Source organism: Pelodiscus sinensis, chromosome 1 (assembly GCF_049634645.1).
Source record: "Pelodiscus sinensis isolate JC-2024 chromosome 1, ASM4963464v1, whole genome shotgun sequence".
NCBI classification, from domain to species: domain Eukaryota; kingdom Metazoa; phylum Chordata; order Testudines; family Trionychidae; genus Pelodiscus; species Pelodiscus sinensis.
This window is the reverse complement of record NC_134711.1, coordinates 131,902,340-131,920,394: the sequence shown is the minus strand read 5'-3', so window position 1 is coordinate 131,920,394 and position 18,055 is coordinate 131,902,340. Positions and strand designations below refer to the sequence as shown.

General features: G+C 44.0%; 1 protein-coding gene across 5 annotated transcripts in view; it reads left to right on the top strand.

Moving 5' to 3' along the window:
* The first annotated feature begins 346 nt into the window (after positions 1-346).
* The window catches only part of NTF3 (neurotrophin 3), a 68,394-nt gene continuing 50,685 nt past the window's right edge, over positions 347-18,055 (top strand). Inside the window, exons 1-2 of one of the 5 annotated variants that reach the window (XM_025187275.2) lie at positions 1,525-2,180; positions 2,651-2,802. Coding sequence is in view for 1 of the 5 variants with exons in the window: in XM_006128149.3 (XP_006128211.1) it covers positions 2,163-2,180 (18 nt within the window). In the remaining 4 variants the exon portion in view is untranslated. Of the gene's footprint in view, positions 809-1,524; positions 2,181-2,475; positions 2,616-2,650; positions 2,803-3,076; positions 3,125-18,055 lie in introns of those variants that run through there. The other 4 variants (XM_075901678.1, XM_006128149.3, XM_014576049.3 and 1 more) reach the window with 4 other exon arrangements.

The window sequence follows — 18,055 nt, the reverse complement described above, 5'->3', positions numbered from 1 at the left end:
TAGAAGAGCCACTTGTAGCTCTAAAGAGTATAGTGAAAATGGAGAATGAAGATAAACAAGTGTGGAAGTGAACAGAAAAAATATTTCAGGGGCTGTTTTTGAATTCTTGAAGGGAATGTTTGGGGAACTGAAAGTAATTAACATATCTTTGTTTTCTCTAACTCAGAAAATAAATAGTCTGTCTACAATGGTTTTTAAAGAGCACACATATTTGGCAAGATTAAGGTGTCACATCTCAAATTACAAGGCGTGTTGATGGCACGCAGACACAAGTACGGAGCAAAACCCCTCAAGTTGTGCACAATGCTTGGTTCTGGTTGGTTTACCTCCCATCAGAGGTAGCCAGCCCCTCTATGCAGAATCATTTACTTGTAGACTACTTGTTTCCCCCTTCTTTTTGCTGGACTGGCTGGAATAGCGAAGTTCCCGGCTCTGGGCTGTCTTCAGAAACTTAACCCTTTGCCTGCCACAGGAAAGATAGGATTTCTATTGCTGGCTCTTCCGGAGATTAAAAAGGCACGCAGGTCTGACTGCACTGTGTGAGGGGGAAGAGAATTTACAGCTGACTCCCCTTTTCGTTATAAAGTTTCTTTTCTTTTTTAAAAAGTCTTGATGGAAGCTCTGCAGACAGGCCAAATGTGAAGAAGAAAACGCTTTAAAGTTGCTCAGCCTTTAAGATACCTATGGATTGTCAGAGCAGCACGTTTTAGAAGAACATTCTTAGGAGGCATCGGTGGAAGATTGCACGTTTTCTTCTGAGCCTGGGCATTCAGATGTGACAATCAACTCAGGCAGTGAGGATGATAAGGCAGGTACAATGTGTCTAGTACAGAGGTTCCCACTGGTGTAATTTTCCTGACGATCGTAATAAAACACTTCAATGTGCGTGACTAACCTCCAGCTGTTCAAAAGGGGGTTAGAGAGATGCTCTGAGGGCACGAGAGGTGAGATCACACTATCCAAAACAAGGAGGAACCCAGTTTGGTTAAATAAGGAAATAATAGAGAACACCGCGTTGAACTGAGGAAATGTCTCCTCCCGCCCCCGAAGAGGGTGTGCGTGCGCCGTACAAACCGCTGTATGTGCCCCCTTCGTGTTGGTTAGGACTTGCTCAATTGCACTTGAATCAAACAGAAAAGCGAGATGACATAAGCCTGTAAATTTAGAGAGGGGAGTATTAGAGGCACGCAGCTAAAATTATCAGCGATCGTTGTGAGCCGATCACGCTTTAAAAAAAAAGTTTGGAAACCAGTCCCAGATGATCGGCTGATGCACTTTCCATGGTTTGGCACCCCGGTCCTTTTCTTAATGGACTAATCTACAAACCCAAACGAGCGGAGTATCTGGTCACGAATCCCCCCCCCCTTCTCTTCTTACAAACGAATGTTGCTTCCAACTGGGGGGGGGGGGGGGGCGGGACGTGGCTGACAAAAATGCTATCCAACCACATTTAGAGTTAAATATAAAAGGGGGGGGGGGAGAAGGGCTTATGAGAATGCACTTCCTCCTGCTTTTCTTTTTCACCTGTTTTGTGTGCCCTTTCATGACTTGTGACCGTGGGTAAGAATAGTAACATATGTAGACAGTTTGACCAGGGTGTGTGCGCGCTGGAGAGAGGGTGGACCATTGCAGTGCTAACACACAGACATTTGGGCTATAAAATGCTTCTCCTCTGAGAATCGTATTTAGAAAGAGATGTTTATGATTTAACAAAGGAATTCTGTCAAATGTTCCCTGCTGCTGACACTGTTCTTAGTAATAGGAGGCGATCCTGTCAGGAGGGGGATAAAATGATCAACGGAGCTTTTAAATTGTGTTTCTTCAAAACACACCGGGGGGGAAAATACCTTTATGGGGGCACGTTCGTTCGCAAAACAGAAAGGGCCCCATTCGCTCGCTTTCCCAGCCAGGCTGCGTCAGGGTAGGTAGGGAAGGCAGAGTGTGGCAATAAAGGGGTTAATCCGCAGAGCACAGAGCCATCTGGCTGAGCTGGTTTGTTATAATCGAGCAGATTATGTTCACGGGACTCAGAGTTTAAGGCTCCTCTCCCATAGAGCAACTCTGCACAGCCCAAGCAAACCAACTTGGGGACTTTGAATGAACATATTTACATCAACCTCTCTCTTCATGTCGACTTTCCTGGAAACATTCACACGGATGCCATGGTTACTCCTGCCACGGTAAGGGAAATATGACATTTACCTGCAGGCTGGTGAAGGGGGGAGGGAAAGAGGGGTTCTTTAACACAACGGGGGGGGCTTGTTGAAAGCAGTAGATCTGCCCCAATCTCCAGAACCTGGGGCAGTGCGCTCGCCCGCAGACCTGGCTTTAGTCTGAAGACTCCTGTCTCGTTGTTCGGCAGCGGAGATCACAGGCAGGGGGGAAATGTGAGGTGCGAAAGGAATCCGAGTCAAGCAGCAAAAGCAAAGTAGACTCGGGGGTGTGTTTTCAGAGGGAACGCGGCCCTTTCGGTCATATCTAACAAAAGAGCTGCAAACCCTGTGCAGGGGAGGCAAGAATCCGCTCCAGCACACTTTCCCGGAGGGAAAGTTAGAGCCCATGACAGGCAAAGTGAGAATTCACAGTTTCCAGACCATGCCTGTCGCCTCCCTCAGGTAACTAACTTCCCTGGCGCTTCTTCTTGCGCCAGACCCTGCGAGCCTACGGCTGACCTTTCCAGCTACGCTACTTCCAGTCCCTTCAGACCTCACCGCTACAGTTTCTGGAAGGGACTCGACTGGAGATCAAAGGATTATCTGCACATCTGGGGCCGAGTGAGCTGATGCTTTCGTTTGGCGTGGGGTAATGCACGGATCCTATTCTGACACTGAGAAGGGCCTTCTAGGAACGTAGCAGGCGGGCGCGCGGAGGGAAATGGGAAGCTGAACCGAAGTGTTAGGGAGGCACTTACTAACGAGGGGTTCCTTGGGGGGGGGCACTCAACTGTTCTCAATGGTTAGTGGAAGGGGGGTGCCCCTGAATGATTTTTCTGATGGAAATGATTTTTCCGGTCAGTTCTCTCGTCACTGATCATGAAAACAAGCAGGCGCGTTGTCTCTCGCCCAGTGTACACGCTGCCTAGAGAAAGCTGAGGACATGCGGTGGCTCCTGTGTTGCGAAAGCGGTGGGTTGCGGCGCCGGTGGGTTGCGGCGCGAAGAGGCAGGGATGGGCGAGCCGGGCTCCGCTCGGTTGGCGCGGGCTGCCAGTTTCCCCGAGCGCACGGGGAAAGCCCGCTCCGCAGCCAGGCTCCCGTGAGGCGCGCGAGTGGGGTGCGAAGCGCGCCCTCCGCTGCGCCTGCCGAAAGGCCCTGCCAGCAGGCCCCTGCTTCCCCCCACCCCCGCGTCAGCCGCGCCTGCTCCGTCTGCGGGTCAGAGGATGGACGGGGACAGGCTGGGAAAGGTGGCAACGCGACCTGCGCCCAGCCCCCACGCGCGTGTGTGGCACAAAGGCAGCGGCGAAGCGAGCGCGTGAGGAGCGAGGCCGGCTGCCCGGGGGACGCAGGCTGGGCCCGAATACACACGTGTCAGGAGTAGGGGCGCTGGGAATGCGAGGAGGAGGGAAGCAGGCTGGCTGGGAACGTGCGGAGGGGTGTGTAAGGACGCAGCGGGTGGGTGTATCAGCGGGGCTAGGGGTGGGGTGCGTGGCCTGGTAGGCTGCTAATGCTGAGTTAGGGATGGAGGGGCTGCTGGGGGGAGGGGTTAAGTGATGTGTGTGTAAAGGGGTGAAAGGGAGGGGGTAAGTGGGGTGTGTGTGTGTGTGTGTGTGTGTGTGTGTGTGTGTGTGTGTGTAAAGGGGTGAAAGGGAGGGGGTAAGGTGTGTGTGTGTGTGTGTGTGTGTGTGTGTGTGTGTGTGTGTGTGTGTGTGTAAAGGGGTGAAAGAGATGTGCCAGGAGAGGAAGGGCTGTGTGGCTGGTGCAGATGACAGATGAGGGATGCAAGGTGGGTTTGGCTGTGAATATGGGTGGATGGAAGTCAGGGGCATGTTAGGGAGACCTTAAAGGGAAGTAAGCACATGGGAGTGAGAGGAGAAAGGATGAGGGCTGGGGGCAGGGTTTGGGAGTGTGAAGTTGTTATGATCTGTACATTTGACATAGGAGAGTGGGAGGAGAGATGGGAGGTCTCATGCCTCTGCTACAGTACCTGTGGATGGAGGAGAAGAAAGGCACCAGGCTGTATGTTTGGGGAGGATAGGTAGCTAAGGCCTGCCTGGGGTAAGTGGGGTAAGTGAGGGCATAGGGTACTGTCAGGCAGGAGCCCACATCTGTGGGGAAGGTGTCTATGTATGGAAGAGGGAGACCCTGTGAAAGGAGAAAGCACCTCAGGGAGTTGAGTTGGAGTGGCGTGGAAATGGTGTGAATGATGGGGGAAGAGGAAGGGAACTGAAGAGGTGTGTGGGGAGGGAGGTCCGGAGGCTGGTGAAGCCAGGAGAAGTTTTAGTGTGTGGTGGTGGGGGAGGTGTAGGGATGGGCTAATAGGTGTAAGTGGGAATAAAAGGGGTGTGAGCTAATGGGGATTATGTGGGCGAGATGAAATGTGAAGAGAGGATAAAGATGAAGTGTGGATGAGGAATGTGTATATAGGACAGGAGGCGAAGGGATGTAAAGCAGCTGTAGGTGAGGGGATGTGTGGGATTCATGTGAAGGGCAAGTGAGGTGCACAAAGCCAAGGCATAGTTTGAGAGGAGAGATGGGGTGTGGAAATGAGAAACGTTGAGGGAGGAGGGAAAGCAAAGCGCAGTAGAAAGTCCTGGGTGTGCAAGGAGTGAAATGTGGGTATTAGATGCATAAGGGGCTTGGACAGAAGAGGAAAAAGATGCATGTGTGGAGAGGGGAGAGGTAAGGAACATATGCGGGGGAAAAGTATGTGGTATGGGGGAATGTCAGGTATATGGGAGCAAAGTGTGATGAAAGGGATGGCTTTAAAGTTGTATGTATTGGGGGAAGTCAGTATGAATTCAGGACTGGGTAAAAGGAGCGAGATTGTATGAAGGGGGGTTGAGGTATAAGATGTGGGTGTGGTGTGAGAAAGGGTGGGTGAGGGAAAGAGATGTGAGGGATAGGGAATGGCAGCATGTTAGTAGAGAAATGGGCTATACTTATGTATAGGCCCTATGGAGGTGGGCTGCTGTCAGGTGTAGGAAGCAGAGGCAGTGGGAGGGCTGGCTATACGGAGGAGTATAGCAGTAGGCTGTAGGCTGTAGTGTAGGAGTATGGCTGTAGGCATAGAGGAAGTTGTGTAAGGGTGGGGGAGCTTACATATGCATGCAAGTCAGCAAGTATTGGGTGTGTGGGGTAGGGGTAGGTATGGGAAGGGTAGATATATTCTTTTGCAAGTGGACACAGTTGATGAGGATTGGAAGATGTAGATACTGTTTGTGGAGTGATTTGGGGTGGGTGAGCACCTGGGGATTGTGCAGATGGGAGCGTTTAGGTTATTGAAAAGGAAGTTTTAGAGGGAAATCTATGCTGGTGGCTGTTGGGACAGAGAATTTGGGGACAGGTAGGGGTAGCTGAACCATGTGTAAGTGTGGTCACTGAGGGGTTTGTGTCTGGGAAAGTGTTAAGAGTGTGTGTTCAATGCTGTATGTGTATGGTAAGATGTGTGTTGAAGAGGCTATTGGGAGAGTAACATGTGATGGGGTTGCAACAAGTCTGAATGTGGGGTGAGGTTGTGTTGAATCAGGGGTCTGAGGAGCAGTCTAGGTATTTGCTTGGGCTTAGAAAGAGAGGGAGTAAGAAGAAATGGCTATCCTGCCATCTGGGCTGGTATGCAAGTGGAGAGAGGGTGGAATGTATTATGAGCTTCTGGATAGGAATAGCAGTGGGAAAGTATATATGTAGAGCAGGGAAGTGAGGGAAGATAAAAGAGGTAAATTGCAAAGGTGAAGAGCATCACCTCAGTGTATCTGAATGAAGAACATCTGGCTGAAGTTGAAGACCGAGGCGATGCTAAAGGCAAGAAGGAAATGCTGCGGATGTTTTTTTCCCCATAACAATCCTATCCATTGATAGCATGTGTTCTCAGAGGGTTAAATTGCTGCACAGCCTTAGAGTCCTCTCAGGCACTGCCCTACAGGATACCCAGATATAACCACAGGGAAAAATGCTGCTCACTTCCATCTGCAGCTGATTTGAAAATTGAGTCTGCTATGATCAGGCAAAGATGGGCTACTGCTTCAACAGAACACCGCAGCTTGAATACTGCACTTCTGTGGGCCACGATCTTAGCTAGTACTGAAGTCATACGGATTTGGCTTGCTATCACCAGGAATCCCTGGGCTCTGCAAAAATCCTAGTCACTTCAGGGTTCAGCAAGCCCACCTGGGCAGCAGCAAAGCATGCCAGGAAAAATCGTCATGATTCAGCACTGTCTACACTGATTGCCCATTGAATAGAGAGTCCAAATCAGGACTTTTTCTTGGCTTTTCAAATCCATGCTTGGACCTGGGCCTAGCTACCTGACAGACCATCTTGCTCTGTGTGTGATCACAAGCGCTCATGATTGTTACAGCCCAGTGGAACAAGGAAGCACTTGGCCAATAGAGGGAGACTCATGACCACAGGAGACAAACACTCCCCAGGAGCTGTGCCAAGACTATGGAACTCATTGCCAGATGAAATAAGAATGACTACAAGCGTGCTGAGCCCATAACTTAGTCCAAACAATCCCACAATATTACCCTTACTTATATCAAAGCTCCTACTCTATATTCCATAATTTAAAAAACAAACGGCAGCAAACATATCCATAAGTCTACCAGAAAGCATATTGGTTCCAGGGGTTCAAATGGTGTTCAAGTTTCAGGGGCATACAGGAAGGTGTGGGAGTTTAAGGGCAAGAGCACGGGGATAAGTATAAACTTTGGCAAACTTCATACACAGCCATGACAACAAAGCTATTGAAATCTATATTTGCAAAGGGTGGAAGAAAGTCTTGTCTATGAGGACATCTGTGTCTATGAGGAGTAGGGGTTGTGTTTTCCTGTCTGTCAAGGTGAGAGGAGAGACAAGTTGCTGGAATAGTTGCTGGTGGCAACAGGCATATGTGGATTACAAGGACTGTGGTGTGTGGTAGTGCAGGATGTGGGATTAGGTAGGTGTGTGTATGTGGGGGGGGGTGAGTACGGTTACTGTGTGAAGAGTTGTGTGATAGGGTTAGATGAGGGGTTGAGAATTAGTTGTGTATTGAAAGGAATGTATTAAAGCTAGATTGTGTGATACACAGCCTTGTGTATGCTGCCTCTCGTATGGAGCTGTATGCCCAGTGAGAAGCCCCAAAGAAAGATTGTGCCTGGGGAAAGACTATGAAGGTGGCACTATCCATTCATGTAGCACAACCTACTTCCATTGATGTAACTAACCTGCAATGTGGGTCACTGCAGTACAGGATGGGGCCAGTGTGCTGCCTCCTCCCTACTCCTTTGAGTTCTTTTGGAGCATGTGATGTCCCAAAGGGAGTCCTTGTACCCTTCTTCCCCCACGATTCCCCTTGTGTTTCCCAGTCTGCTCTATAGCATGGGACTGGAGGTTGTGCCCGGTGGAGTCCCACATCAATGTTGATATGTACAGATGGATGTGGGTATATATAGTTGTCTGCTATAAGGTGATGTCTTGTGGATACAACCGATCAATCCCATCTCAGGGTTCTAGAAAGAGATGGCAGTTCATCTCATGGGCTTCCAGAACAAGGCAATCTTCAAAGCACTATAAACAATTTCTGTGCTGTAGTTAAGTGCTTTGGTCTAACCATTGCCTTAAGACAGCAATAATATGCCAGTGCTCAGTTGGTCATTCACATCCTTTGAACAGTAAAAGCGATGAGGAGTCCTGTGGCACCTTATAGACTAACTGAAGTGTAGGAGCATAAGCTTTCGTGGGCAAAGACCCACTTCGTCAGATGCAGACTAACACGGCTACCCCTCTGATACTTTGAACAGTAAGTTCCTTTAGTAAGTTTGTCTAAATTAGAGATTTTGTACTTGTAACTTATGTTGGACAATCCACTAATATTTGTTCCTAGGCAGAGCCCTAGGTTAAACCACAGGTTTTGTGGAGTGTCTACATTAGCATTCCCAAAGCTCATAGTTAACTCAAGATAATTGGCAATTAACTCAAATTAGAACAGAAAAAAAGCAAACAAACAAAGAACCCAACCCTATCATAGACTTACTCAGAAGGGCTTGTCTACACTAAGAAAATTTGGATTAATGCAGGGTGTGCATTTAAACAATTACTATTCCAGAATAACTTCATGTATACGTAAGCCCAAAGATAGAATCCTCTGGTACAGATTGTAGTCATTTACCTCATGGATGATAGTCATTCACAAGGCCTTTGATCTGTTGATAGGCAGGATTTGGAATGCATAAAGATTCAGCTCCAAACCAAGATCGGATTTTTATTCTCCTGTTTTTGCAGCTATGAAATATGGGCCTCATAACAATGGCTCATAAATCTATTGGCTATATTAAATCAATGCTCCCAAAGTGCTCTTTTTAGGATATACTACAGGATCACCAGACACTGATGTCTTTGATAACCTTGGCAGCTTAAAAATGAGACACACAGGCCATATCACTAATAGGCCTGATGAAAATTAAAAATCAAATAATACTTTATAGCCTGCTGAGCCAAGAAAGATGCACCCAAAGAAGAAGGGCAGAAGAAATGCTTCAGACATATTTTGGAAAAATCTAAGTGCATGCCTGTTTGTTTTGTTTCATCCTGTGGAACACACTGCATACAAGAGCTAACTGGAGGATACTGGAGCCCTAAGAAGCAGGCAGCACTGCCCAGTAACACCTTCTAAACTAATGTAAATCTCACCCTATGTGGCGCTTAACTTGCAAAGAGTGTGGTTATGAAGGAATGGTTGTGTGTTTATATAGAGAAGTCAGGCCGATATGCAGGAATTTCTGTGGGGGGGGGATGCTTTTATTGTAAATGTCAACCACAAGGGTGTGAACACCCCCCCATCTCTCCCAAGTAAGCCAGGAAATCGGCCCCAGCCTTCCCCCGTCCAGCCAGAGCATGGGGGAGGGAGGCTCAGGCAGCGCACTGCTCCTGCCTTCCCCTGGCCAGCTGGAGCATGCTTACTTGGAGGACCATGGGAGGTGCTTTTGCACCCTAGGCATACCCCTTCCTCCCCCCGTGCATATGGGCCTGGAAGTAAAAATGGCCTTATTGCATTATAGATGTCCAGCATTTAGTTGTGCAGGGTAGGTTTATTAGGAGCTTGTACCTGTGATTATAGAAAAGACATACTAAGTTGACCTTCTGGATCTCCTTTTGACGATATAGCACTGTATTCTCAAGTACTCTTGTACAGTCATGTTTTAAATTACTTTCCAGCACTGCAATTCAGAGTCAATTCCACAACCTAAAACTTAGTGTATGGAATTTTCTGATTCAGTTTACATTTGCTTGTCCTTCTAATTAAACTTTCCTTAATGATAAACACCTCCTGTCCCTTACTGGTGTTTACAATTTTCAAATACTTGTGCCCAGTTATCTCCCTTAGCTGTTTCCACTTAGTCATTGTTTGGCTATGTTATACAGTAAATATTTAATGTTTCCTTACAAGTCATTCCTTCCAACTTTTAAATCATTCTTGTTACTCTTCTCTGAAGTCCCTCCAATTTATCCCCATCTTTCTGGCACTGAGGTGCCCAAAATAAAGGGCGGTATTCCATGAATGCCAGAAATGGACTTTTCAATTCTTTGTTCCATGACATGTTGCTTTTGTGGGTCACTATTAAACACATTTTATTTTTTTTAATATTCCCACATCACACTGGAAATTCATATCTAATTTACTGTTCCATTTCATGCCTAGGTCTCTTTCAGCATTACTGCTTTCTAGCTTTCTCCCTCACATTTTATCCTTGTGCTTCACATTAATTTTCCCCAGATGTATGAACTTGGATATTTCCATTCTGAATTTTGTGTTTTCTAATCTCTGTAGGCTCCATTGTATTATTTCCCTGTCTCATGGTGTTTGCCACACATCTCAGCTTAGTATGATCTGTACATTGAACTATGTGCTATACTTCTTCCAAATCATTTACAGACATTATAAAACAAAAACAGGTCTAACCCTGACAATCCATGCGGTACCCCACCAGACACCTTTCTTACCTTGATAAACACTGTTTATCATTGCTCTTGGTTTACTATCTTTCATCCATTTTTCAATCCATGTGCATTTTGGAGGCTAGATAATACACCTGTGTTTGAACAGTAAGGATCGAGGGCAGGTGACTGTGTGTAATTGGGGAAAAAATGTATTTTATCACTTTCATTTCCCCTTCTTTGGGTCTCCTGACACTTTCCTTGCCTCTCTAGTCCATATGAGCACTGCCACAAAAAAAGTCTTCATTTGGTGACATAGTTATTCTTTGAATTTCTCCACTGCGTCAAGGTCAAGCTTCTTATTGCTTTCAAAGCTCTGAATAACTTTGCCACTCATGCAAGCTTCATCTTGCTATTTGTCATCTCCTCGCACAAGTTTCTCTCAAGTTTTCCTGGGCATTTCCATGCTGTCACCTATGCATAGCATTCCCTTCCTGAAAACATTCAAGAAACCCCTGCACTATGCATTCATTCCAGTCACTTCTGAACACCTATGTCTGCTGAGACACTTCTAACTAGCTAACTTATACTGAGCAGTATAAGGAATTATTGGGATCAATTTATATATTCTGTTTCAAAAGGGAAAATAGCCTGTGTAAATTTATCAAGATGCTGGGAAGCAACACTTCAACCACTGTAGTAGAGATTACATAAGAGAAAAAAACACTCTTAAATAGCTATCTGAAAGAGTAGCAGTGAAGCATAGTCCTGGGGAAATTAACAGTTTTCATCTCGAAGCTCCAGAAAACTGAAATGGAACAATAATGTACAAAAAATAATGAATTACAATTACTCTTCCAGATCATTAAAAAATGCATGTGTTACTCAGGATTCTCTTTTGATTAATAATATTTATTGGTCATACTTAGAGTTCTCCCATTGTTATAGAGAAGAAAACTTATTTTCAAAGTAAGAAAATAAATATTTTGATTTGTTAAGAGTATGAAAAATAAAACTTCATAATGTAGTTAAGCATATGAGAGTTTCAGAGTTGCTAAGATTTATGAGGTCCATACAGATCCTCCAGGGACTGCATCATAAAAACTTGTATAAAATAAAAAAAGTAGCATTACATAAAAGAAGGAGGATTCTACCAAATTTGGGAACCTGATGGTCTTAGGTTTCAGCAAATATAGGATGGAATTTTCAAAAACACTCATCATTGGCCTAACTCTGCTCCCACTGAAGTCAGTGGAAGTTTTACTATTGTTGTCATCAGTGAGAGGAGTTAAACTAATGCTTTTAAAAATCTCATCCACTGAGACAGTATATCTGTTAATGGTTCTGCCAATGAATGGGTTGCGTTCAGTTCCCGATTTTGTTCAGTTATGCCTTTAGCTCCTGAACATATCCCAGAATTCTTTGGGCCATCTGCAGCAGCATTTCAAAGAAGTCCTCCCTTTGCCTGATCAAAGGACTTTGAGTTGTGATGGGAAAAGGGAGGCGTGTGGAGGAAGTAGAAGAGCAATATGGTGTTAGGACTGTGCATTCCAGAAAGGGGTCCTGACTGCCTCTGATCATGCAGGGTGTGATGTATAAGGTTGCCAGATGTCCAGTTTTCTACCTGAAAGACTGGCCACTATGGGACCTGTAGAGGGTCCAGACAGATGTACTGACCAGACACCAAAAGTCTAGTTACTGCAGGTATGTGTGAGGTGAAAGGTATCAGGTCATCTGCCCATGGCAACTTTTGTTCGGCTGGGGCTGCCTCCAACCTTTGTCTTGTGGTCAAGCAAGCTTTGCATCAGGGGCTGCAGTTCCTATCCCAGGAGCAGAAGGAGTTCAGATGTGGAGGTGAGGAAGTGGAGAGGATCAAGCAATAAGGAAGGGGATACCCATCAATCTACAAACTATTCTACAGTCTCTTATCCACTTAAATATGTCAGAGCATTATATGACTATTCCTGTGGTGAATTTGTATCTTCTATGTAAAGTCAATAAAAATAGCTGAGTCCACAGTAGACTTCATGGAGACTCCAAACTTTTCTCTTTTGGGGACAAAACCTCTGTTTGGCTAGTGTTTTAGGGATCAATTAAATTTGTTTTGTGGATTTATTGAATTATTAACATTTTTAAGAGGGTGGGAGGATGGCAGAGGTGTTTGGGAAAGATGTGTCAGTATCAGAGGTATCATCCTTCTGTCAGAAAAGTCTTTTTCAAGAGGAAGGCTTTGCTGTGTCTCCTAATGATGAAGACGACTTTGGATTTGCCTGATAATGTCTTGGAATATGTTTCACAGTCAGATCTAGTAGATCTTGCCAAGAGTGTGGCTATACTACAGTGACCCAAGTACGGTGTTGCAGCTGTGCCACTGTGGTGTAGATACTACCCATGGGTTTGCTTTTTTCAGTCAGTATAGTTAATCCACTTCCCAGAGAGCTGGTAGCAAAGTAAACAAAATACTTGTATTGATCTGTCTGTGTTTACATCAGGGATTAGGTTGACTTACATATATTACTCCACCCCTCTTGCCCCCAGCCCTGAGCAACATAACTAGGCCAATGTAATTTTCAGATGTAGACCAGGCTCAAGACTAGACTAGACAAGGTCAGACTGTGCTTTCAAGGCATTTCCTTGTGTAAATGGCTGTGTGAAACTGCATATGGAGTTTCACATGGAGCTCATTGCTACTCCCTGCGGTTACAAGCAGTTCATACATTGCATTTTATTTAGGGTACAACAGCCTGCTTCTCTCCTCCCCCCATTGAGGCAGGAGGTCTCTATGCTCCTCAAAGTGTACTTGATCCTTGAGCAAGATTTGTAGAGAAGTAAAAATTCATGGTATCCTCTCTCTTTCCACCCCATGCAAGGACCATTCATAGCCTTTTGCTAAAGTCGTTTAAATATATGTACAACCCCTCTGTATAGATTTAGTTATTTTAATCTCTACTTATCTATTGTTCTTTTCATTCTGTCTAGAGTAGCTACTACTTTTTGGTAATGCAGGTAGACTTCTAGAATTGAAACAGCATTTCAGGAGTATAGGCACCAAAGTCTAAAGGGTAAGGGTCCCTTTTATCTTCTTTCATCATAGGAATATATTATGGCCTAAGTTAGGAGATAACTAACTTCATTGGGCTTCATTCTAATCTCACTTGGACTAGTGTAACCCTTCTGACTTCAATGGTGTTACTCCTTAGTCAGATCAGAGTGAGATCAGAATCAAACCTTGCGCCTTTAAAGCATGCGCTTAACACAAATGATGCAATTTGATGAATAAATGTCATACATACATTTAACTGTGAATGTATGAATGTTTATTCAAATATGAAACTGCCAAATTTCATCTGAAAATTCTGCTAAGATCTACATACAATTATATGCCCCCAAACCACATAGTACATTCCTATCTAATTTACTCTTTCAGAGTGATACAAGCCTGCTTTTTATTTTTATTTTTTTTAATCGTTTGCTGGTTTTGTAAGTGTGTCCATCTGTATGACGGACTGTTACTTTCATCCGGTGGGTCACCATCTGGATTGTCTTTGGGAAATCCTAGAATATAAAACCAGCCATTTTGCCTCCCAGATTAAGACCAATAACTAGGGATACTATCATGTTTCATTTTAGTCTTCCTCAGGAATGACTCTGGAGAAAAATCACTTCAAAGCTCAATGAGCCTTTTAAAAATAAATTCCTTAGATATTTTAATATGGTTTTTTATAAAGATAATAGAAGGAAATTCTGTAATGTAGAAATGATATGCTAAGGGGGGAATTGTCAAATGTGTTCTGCCTTGTCTTAACTCTAAAGGTAGTGGTACAATTTTCTTTGATTTCAAGTGGAGCAGGGCTATGTTAATACTGGAAAAAAATCACTGTAAATATTCAGTTGCACTACCAGGTTTTGAAAATTATACAGTATATTACATAGTAACTTTCTTAGGCTACATAGAGAAGGTAAACTCAAATCATTTAGACCTTACAGTTTTCCATTTCAAGCAGCATCCTTTCTTTAGGACTTTTTATACTGCATTTATGACTGTTATGGATCCCAGTTACAACACAGTAACTGTGTCCCAGGTTTCTAAAACTTTAAAAAAAGGGGAGGGGAGAAGTGTGATCCTAACTGCTGAATGATGCCAGGTGACAAAGAACACACTGAAAATGCTGTTTTGGCTTAGTGTAGCTCCACAGGTGCTAGTGGCAGTGGGAGCTTGAGTATCAACTGTGCAGGACCATTTTACCAAATGTGTCCCTATGTTAGTATTGCCAGCCGTGATACTGTAGCTGCTACCTGAGCAACCCCCTCCCTCACTGTGACTGATGGTCACTCTGTGGTATTCTGCCTCTCTTCCCGTCTTCACTAATACCCCAGCTCCATCTCATTCACCCCTTGAATCAGAGGCCAATCCAAGTGCCCGTAATCAACTCATTAACAAACATTGCCATGATCAATCTTTAAACAGGTTTATTTCTCTAAATATAAGCATATATCAGAGCTCACCCTTAGTCACGTCACAGTTTTCCCTCCAAGAGGGCCTCTGGTAACCCTGGTTGTTGCAACTTCTCAGTTCCAGTCAGCTCCCTTCTTGCAGACAGTTTTCATTCAACCAGTTCTGTTCCCTTTCTGGAACAGGCCCCAGGGCTCTGCCCTCCTTATTCCAGGGAGACTTCACCAGAATTAGCTCAGTTCCTCTGTGGTATCTATCCCTAGGCAAAGCCAGTTATTCCCTTTCTACCTGCCCTTTGACAGGCCTTTATATCCCCAGGTCTTTATATCCCCGGCCTCTTGGCTAAGTTGGGCCCACCTGCTCTGAAACTGAGGCACTAGACTTTCCTACTCTCTGGGACCAGCTACCCTGTGCCATCATCCAACAGTGGGGAGGAAGAAAAGATTCTGAAGCAAGCAAGTACCTCCTGAGATGGAGATGAAAGAGCATGCCCTGCTTCAATTTCTCTCCCCTCCCACCCCCCATAAAATACTTAACTGTTAATCAAACTGGAATTTCCTAAAATTGAAAAAGCACATTTTAAAAAGCTAGATTATAACCCTCCTCCTAAACACAAAACATCTGTCAGAAGCACATTCCAGCAGCGACTCACCCTCTTTATTTAAAATGTAGGACCTCCTTATTCTTCAGTAGCATTCAGCGCAAGGGCAAATGGAATTTTAGAGCTCATGCCTTCACTTGTTGCCTGATTTAAAAGCAGGAATGTTCACTACCTACCATTCAGCTAGGATGGGAACACCTGAATCTAGTGCCATCTGTGAATTGAATTAAACATACTGTTTACTTTCTTTGCCAGATAATGAAGTTGTAGACACCACTGATCTCCCCAGCATTTCATTCTAGAGAAATCCATCCATATCATGAAGTTGTTCAGTTTAGCTGTTACAAAATCAGAACAGTGATTCCACAGTTAAGATTGTGACAGATTTCTGTCAAATCCTTTTTTCATATCTTCCCCATGCTTACTCTTCCCTAATCTAGATTTTTTTTTTAGTATATCCTAATGTTTGAATTTAAATCAATGTAGTTATATAAGTATAACCCCCAGGCAGACACTCTTATTCTGGCGAAAGAGTGCCTTTTTCTGTTAATCTTATATCACTTGGGCAGTGGTATAAACTGTATTGAAAAAAAGTATTTTTATAAGAATAAGAATGTCTACATGGGGTAGGAGGGAGACTATAATGCTAAAACTATAATGATATTACTAGTCAAAAATCCCAATATACTCAACGCCAGAAATTCTCTGGAGAAAACTCTTTTTCATATAAAATGTCTTGCGTGATCCATGTTCCTGGGGACCTTTTTCTAGTCATGTATTTGTTTGGAGCAAATGGAAATCAATCAGGTGGTGGAGGTGATGATTGGGTTTGGAGGAGGTGAGGGTGTGTTTTCTCCCTCTCCAGAATACTTATAATATTTATTTGGCCAATTATAGTTATAACAATGGCTCTGGGTTAGTGTATCTAATATTTCCATTACATGCACATGACTGATTTGGTGTCCAGTTTCCATTTCTTGCTAGTTGTTAGAGTTTCTGATATAGAATAAGACACTCCATTATGGCGTAGAGCCATAGACCAAGAATGTAAATGTAGGGAACCCAAAGTCAAACAGTGTTATCATTTAACACTTATGCAATCACACTGAACTCAATAGGGCAATCTGATGAACCTGAACTTCCTCTGGGTCTTGCTACTAAAAGATGGCTAAATGGCTCACTTCCTTGTTAGTGCAGCAGGGAAAAAAACCCAATCCCTAAGTTGTTCTGAGTCCCCTAGAGGATGATAGGGACAGGTATTCATACCTTCCCACTCCCTGTGCTAAATGCAACAGCTCACAAAAGAGATTCAAGCAGGATTTTTTCAGAACTGGAATCTGTAGCTAAAGAGTAATGGCTCTGCAAGTCAGGACTGTAACAATTCCTAAGCTTTGTGAAGCAGCGGAGAGTGAACCTTGTAAACATGGAGGCGCAAGGTACAAGAAACTTATGCTCTTTTCCACAGTCACAAAGGTTAGGGCTTTGAAATCCCTATCCTCTCGGCAATGAAAACATCTGTCACGTGACTATAGGAAGTAGAATATGTAAACTGAGTGTAGATTTGTGAGCAGATCCAGGCACGCTATTTTGTGTGTGGAGGTAGGCATTAGCTAGTAGGGTAGGTTGGTATATGGCATCAGCTGCCAAACCATGTTGTATGACTCTGTTTACCTAAAAGGGAGATTTAAGAAATCATAATACCTTGTAAATGGATGTGGACTCCAACAGGAGATAATTTATCTTTTAGTTAGATGTAACAAGAAGATTCAGTCATACATAGCTCCTTCTTAGAGCTAAACAATTACTGCATACAGTTTTCCAGCAAAATTGTTTTGTTGTATTTAAGTGCCCAATTATGACCCCTTTTGAGGGGTCTTTTGCAAGCACATAAAATATCTTGAGTGATCCATATTCAATGGAGATTTTTTTAATTCATGTATTTGTTTGGAGCAGTAGTCCTAGCCTGTTTGCATACTAGTAATATTGGAGTATAAGCACTGAAAGCTAATTTTGATTTTGTAAAAGTCGGTATTTGCAGTGGAATCTCGGTTTTTGTTTATATTTTTAAAGTTACACTTCATCAAATTAGGGGACAGACACATCACACCTGACCAATGTACTTAATTAAAACCAATCTATACAGTTAGAACTTTGAAAACAATGAAGTGTCCAGGAATGAACTCTACCCCAGAGTTTTATTTGCAGAGCTTTCTTGGCCTGAAAAGAACCATTTAGGACATATAGCCTAAGGGTTCAAGAGTGTCTTTGTTCATCTAAGCCATGCCTCATCATCTATACTGTTCGTTTTACTCAAGATAGGTGGGCAGTCATGCTCTACAGGGCATCATAAGGTGTGTACAGTGTAGACATTTGAATAACAAATACATTTGAGAAAAATCACAAAGTGCTCATGGACAATTTACAAAGATGAAATTCAGCCATGTGCAAAGGACCAGTGGTAGGCTTACATAACATTTAAGTTCACCTTAAGCACTCAAAATTACAGAGATTAAGTGATGCAAAAGCTTTTTGCTGGCCCTCTGCACAGGGGTCACTTTAACCTAGAAGGAACAAAGAAATGAAACTCATTGATTATGTTCCTTTCATGAATTATTTTTTCAGCTATCTTAATCATAATGCTCTGTTGGTGATTCCCTAATGCCATTAAATCCGTGCTGTGCTAACACCAGCACTGTCCAAATTGTGCAAACACCCATGAAAAGAAGCTTGTTTTCCATGATCTTTGATGTAGGTGGCCTACCAAAGGGAGAGAGGAGCCTTATCAGTGGGAAACAGGAAATCCTCAAACAAATTTGGAGTTGCCTGCTGAGTTAGGAGTGTTGACAGGCACAGATCCCTCTGTATGGGTTTAAACCGCTTCAAATTTCAGCAGGGGCTGAAGAGACTCAAGAGGCCAATTCCAACCCAAAG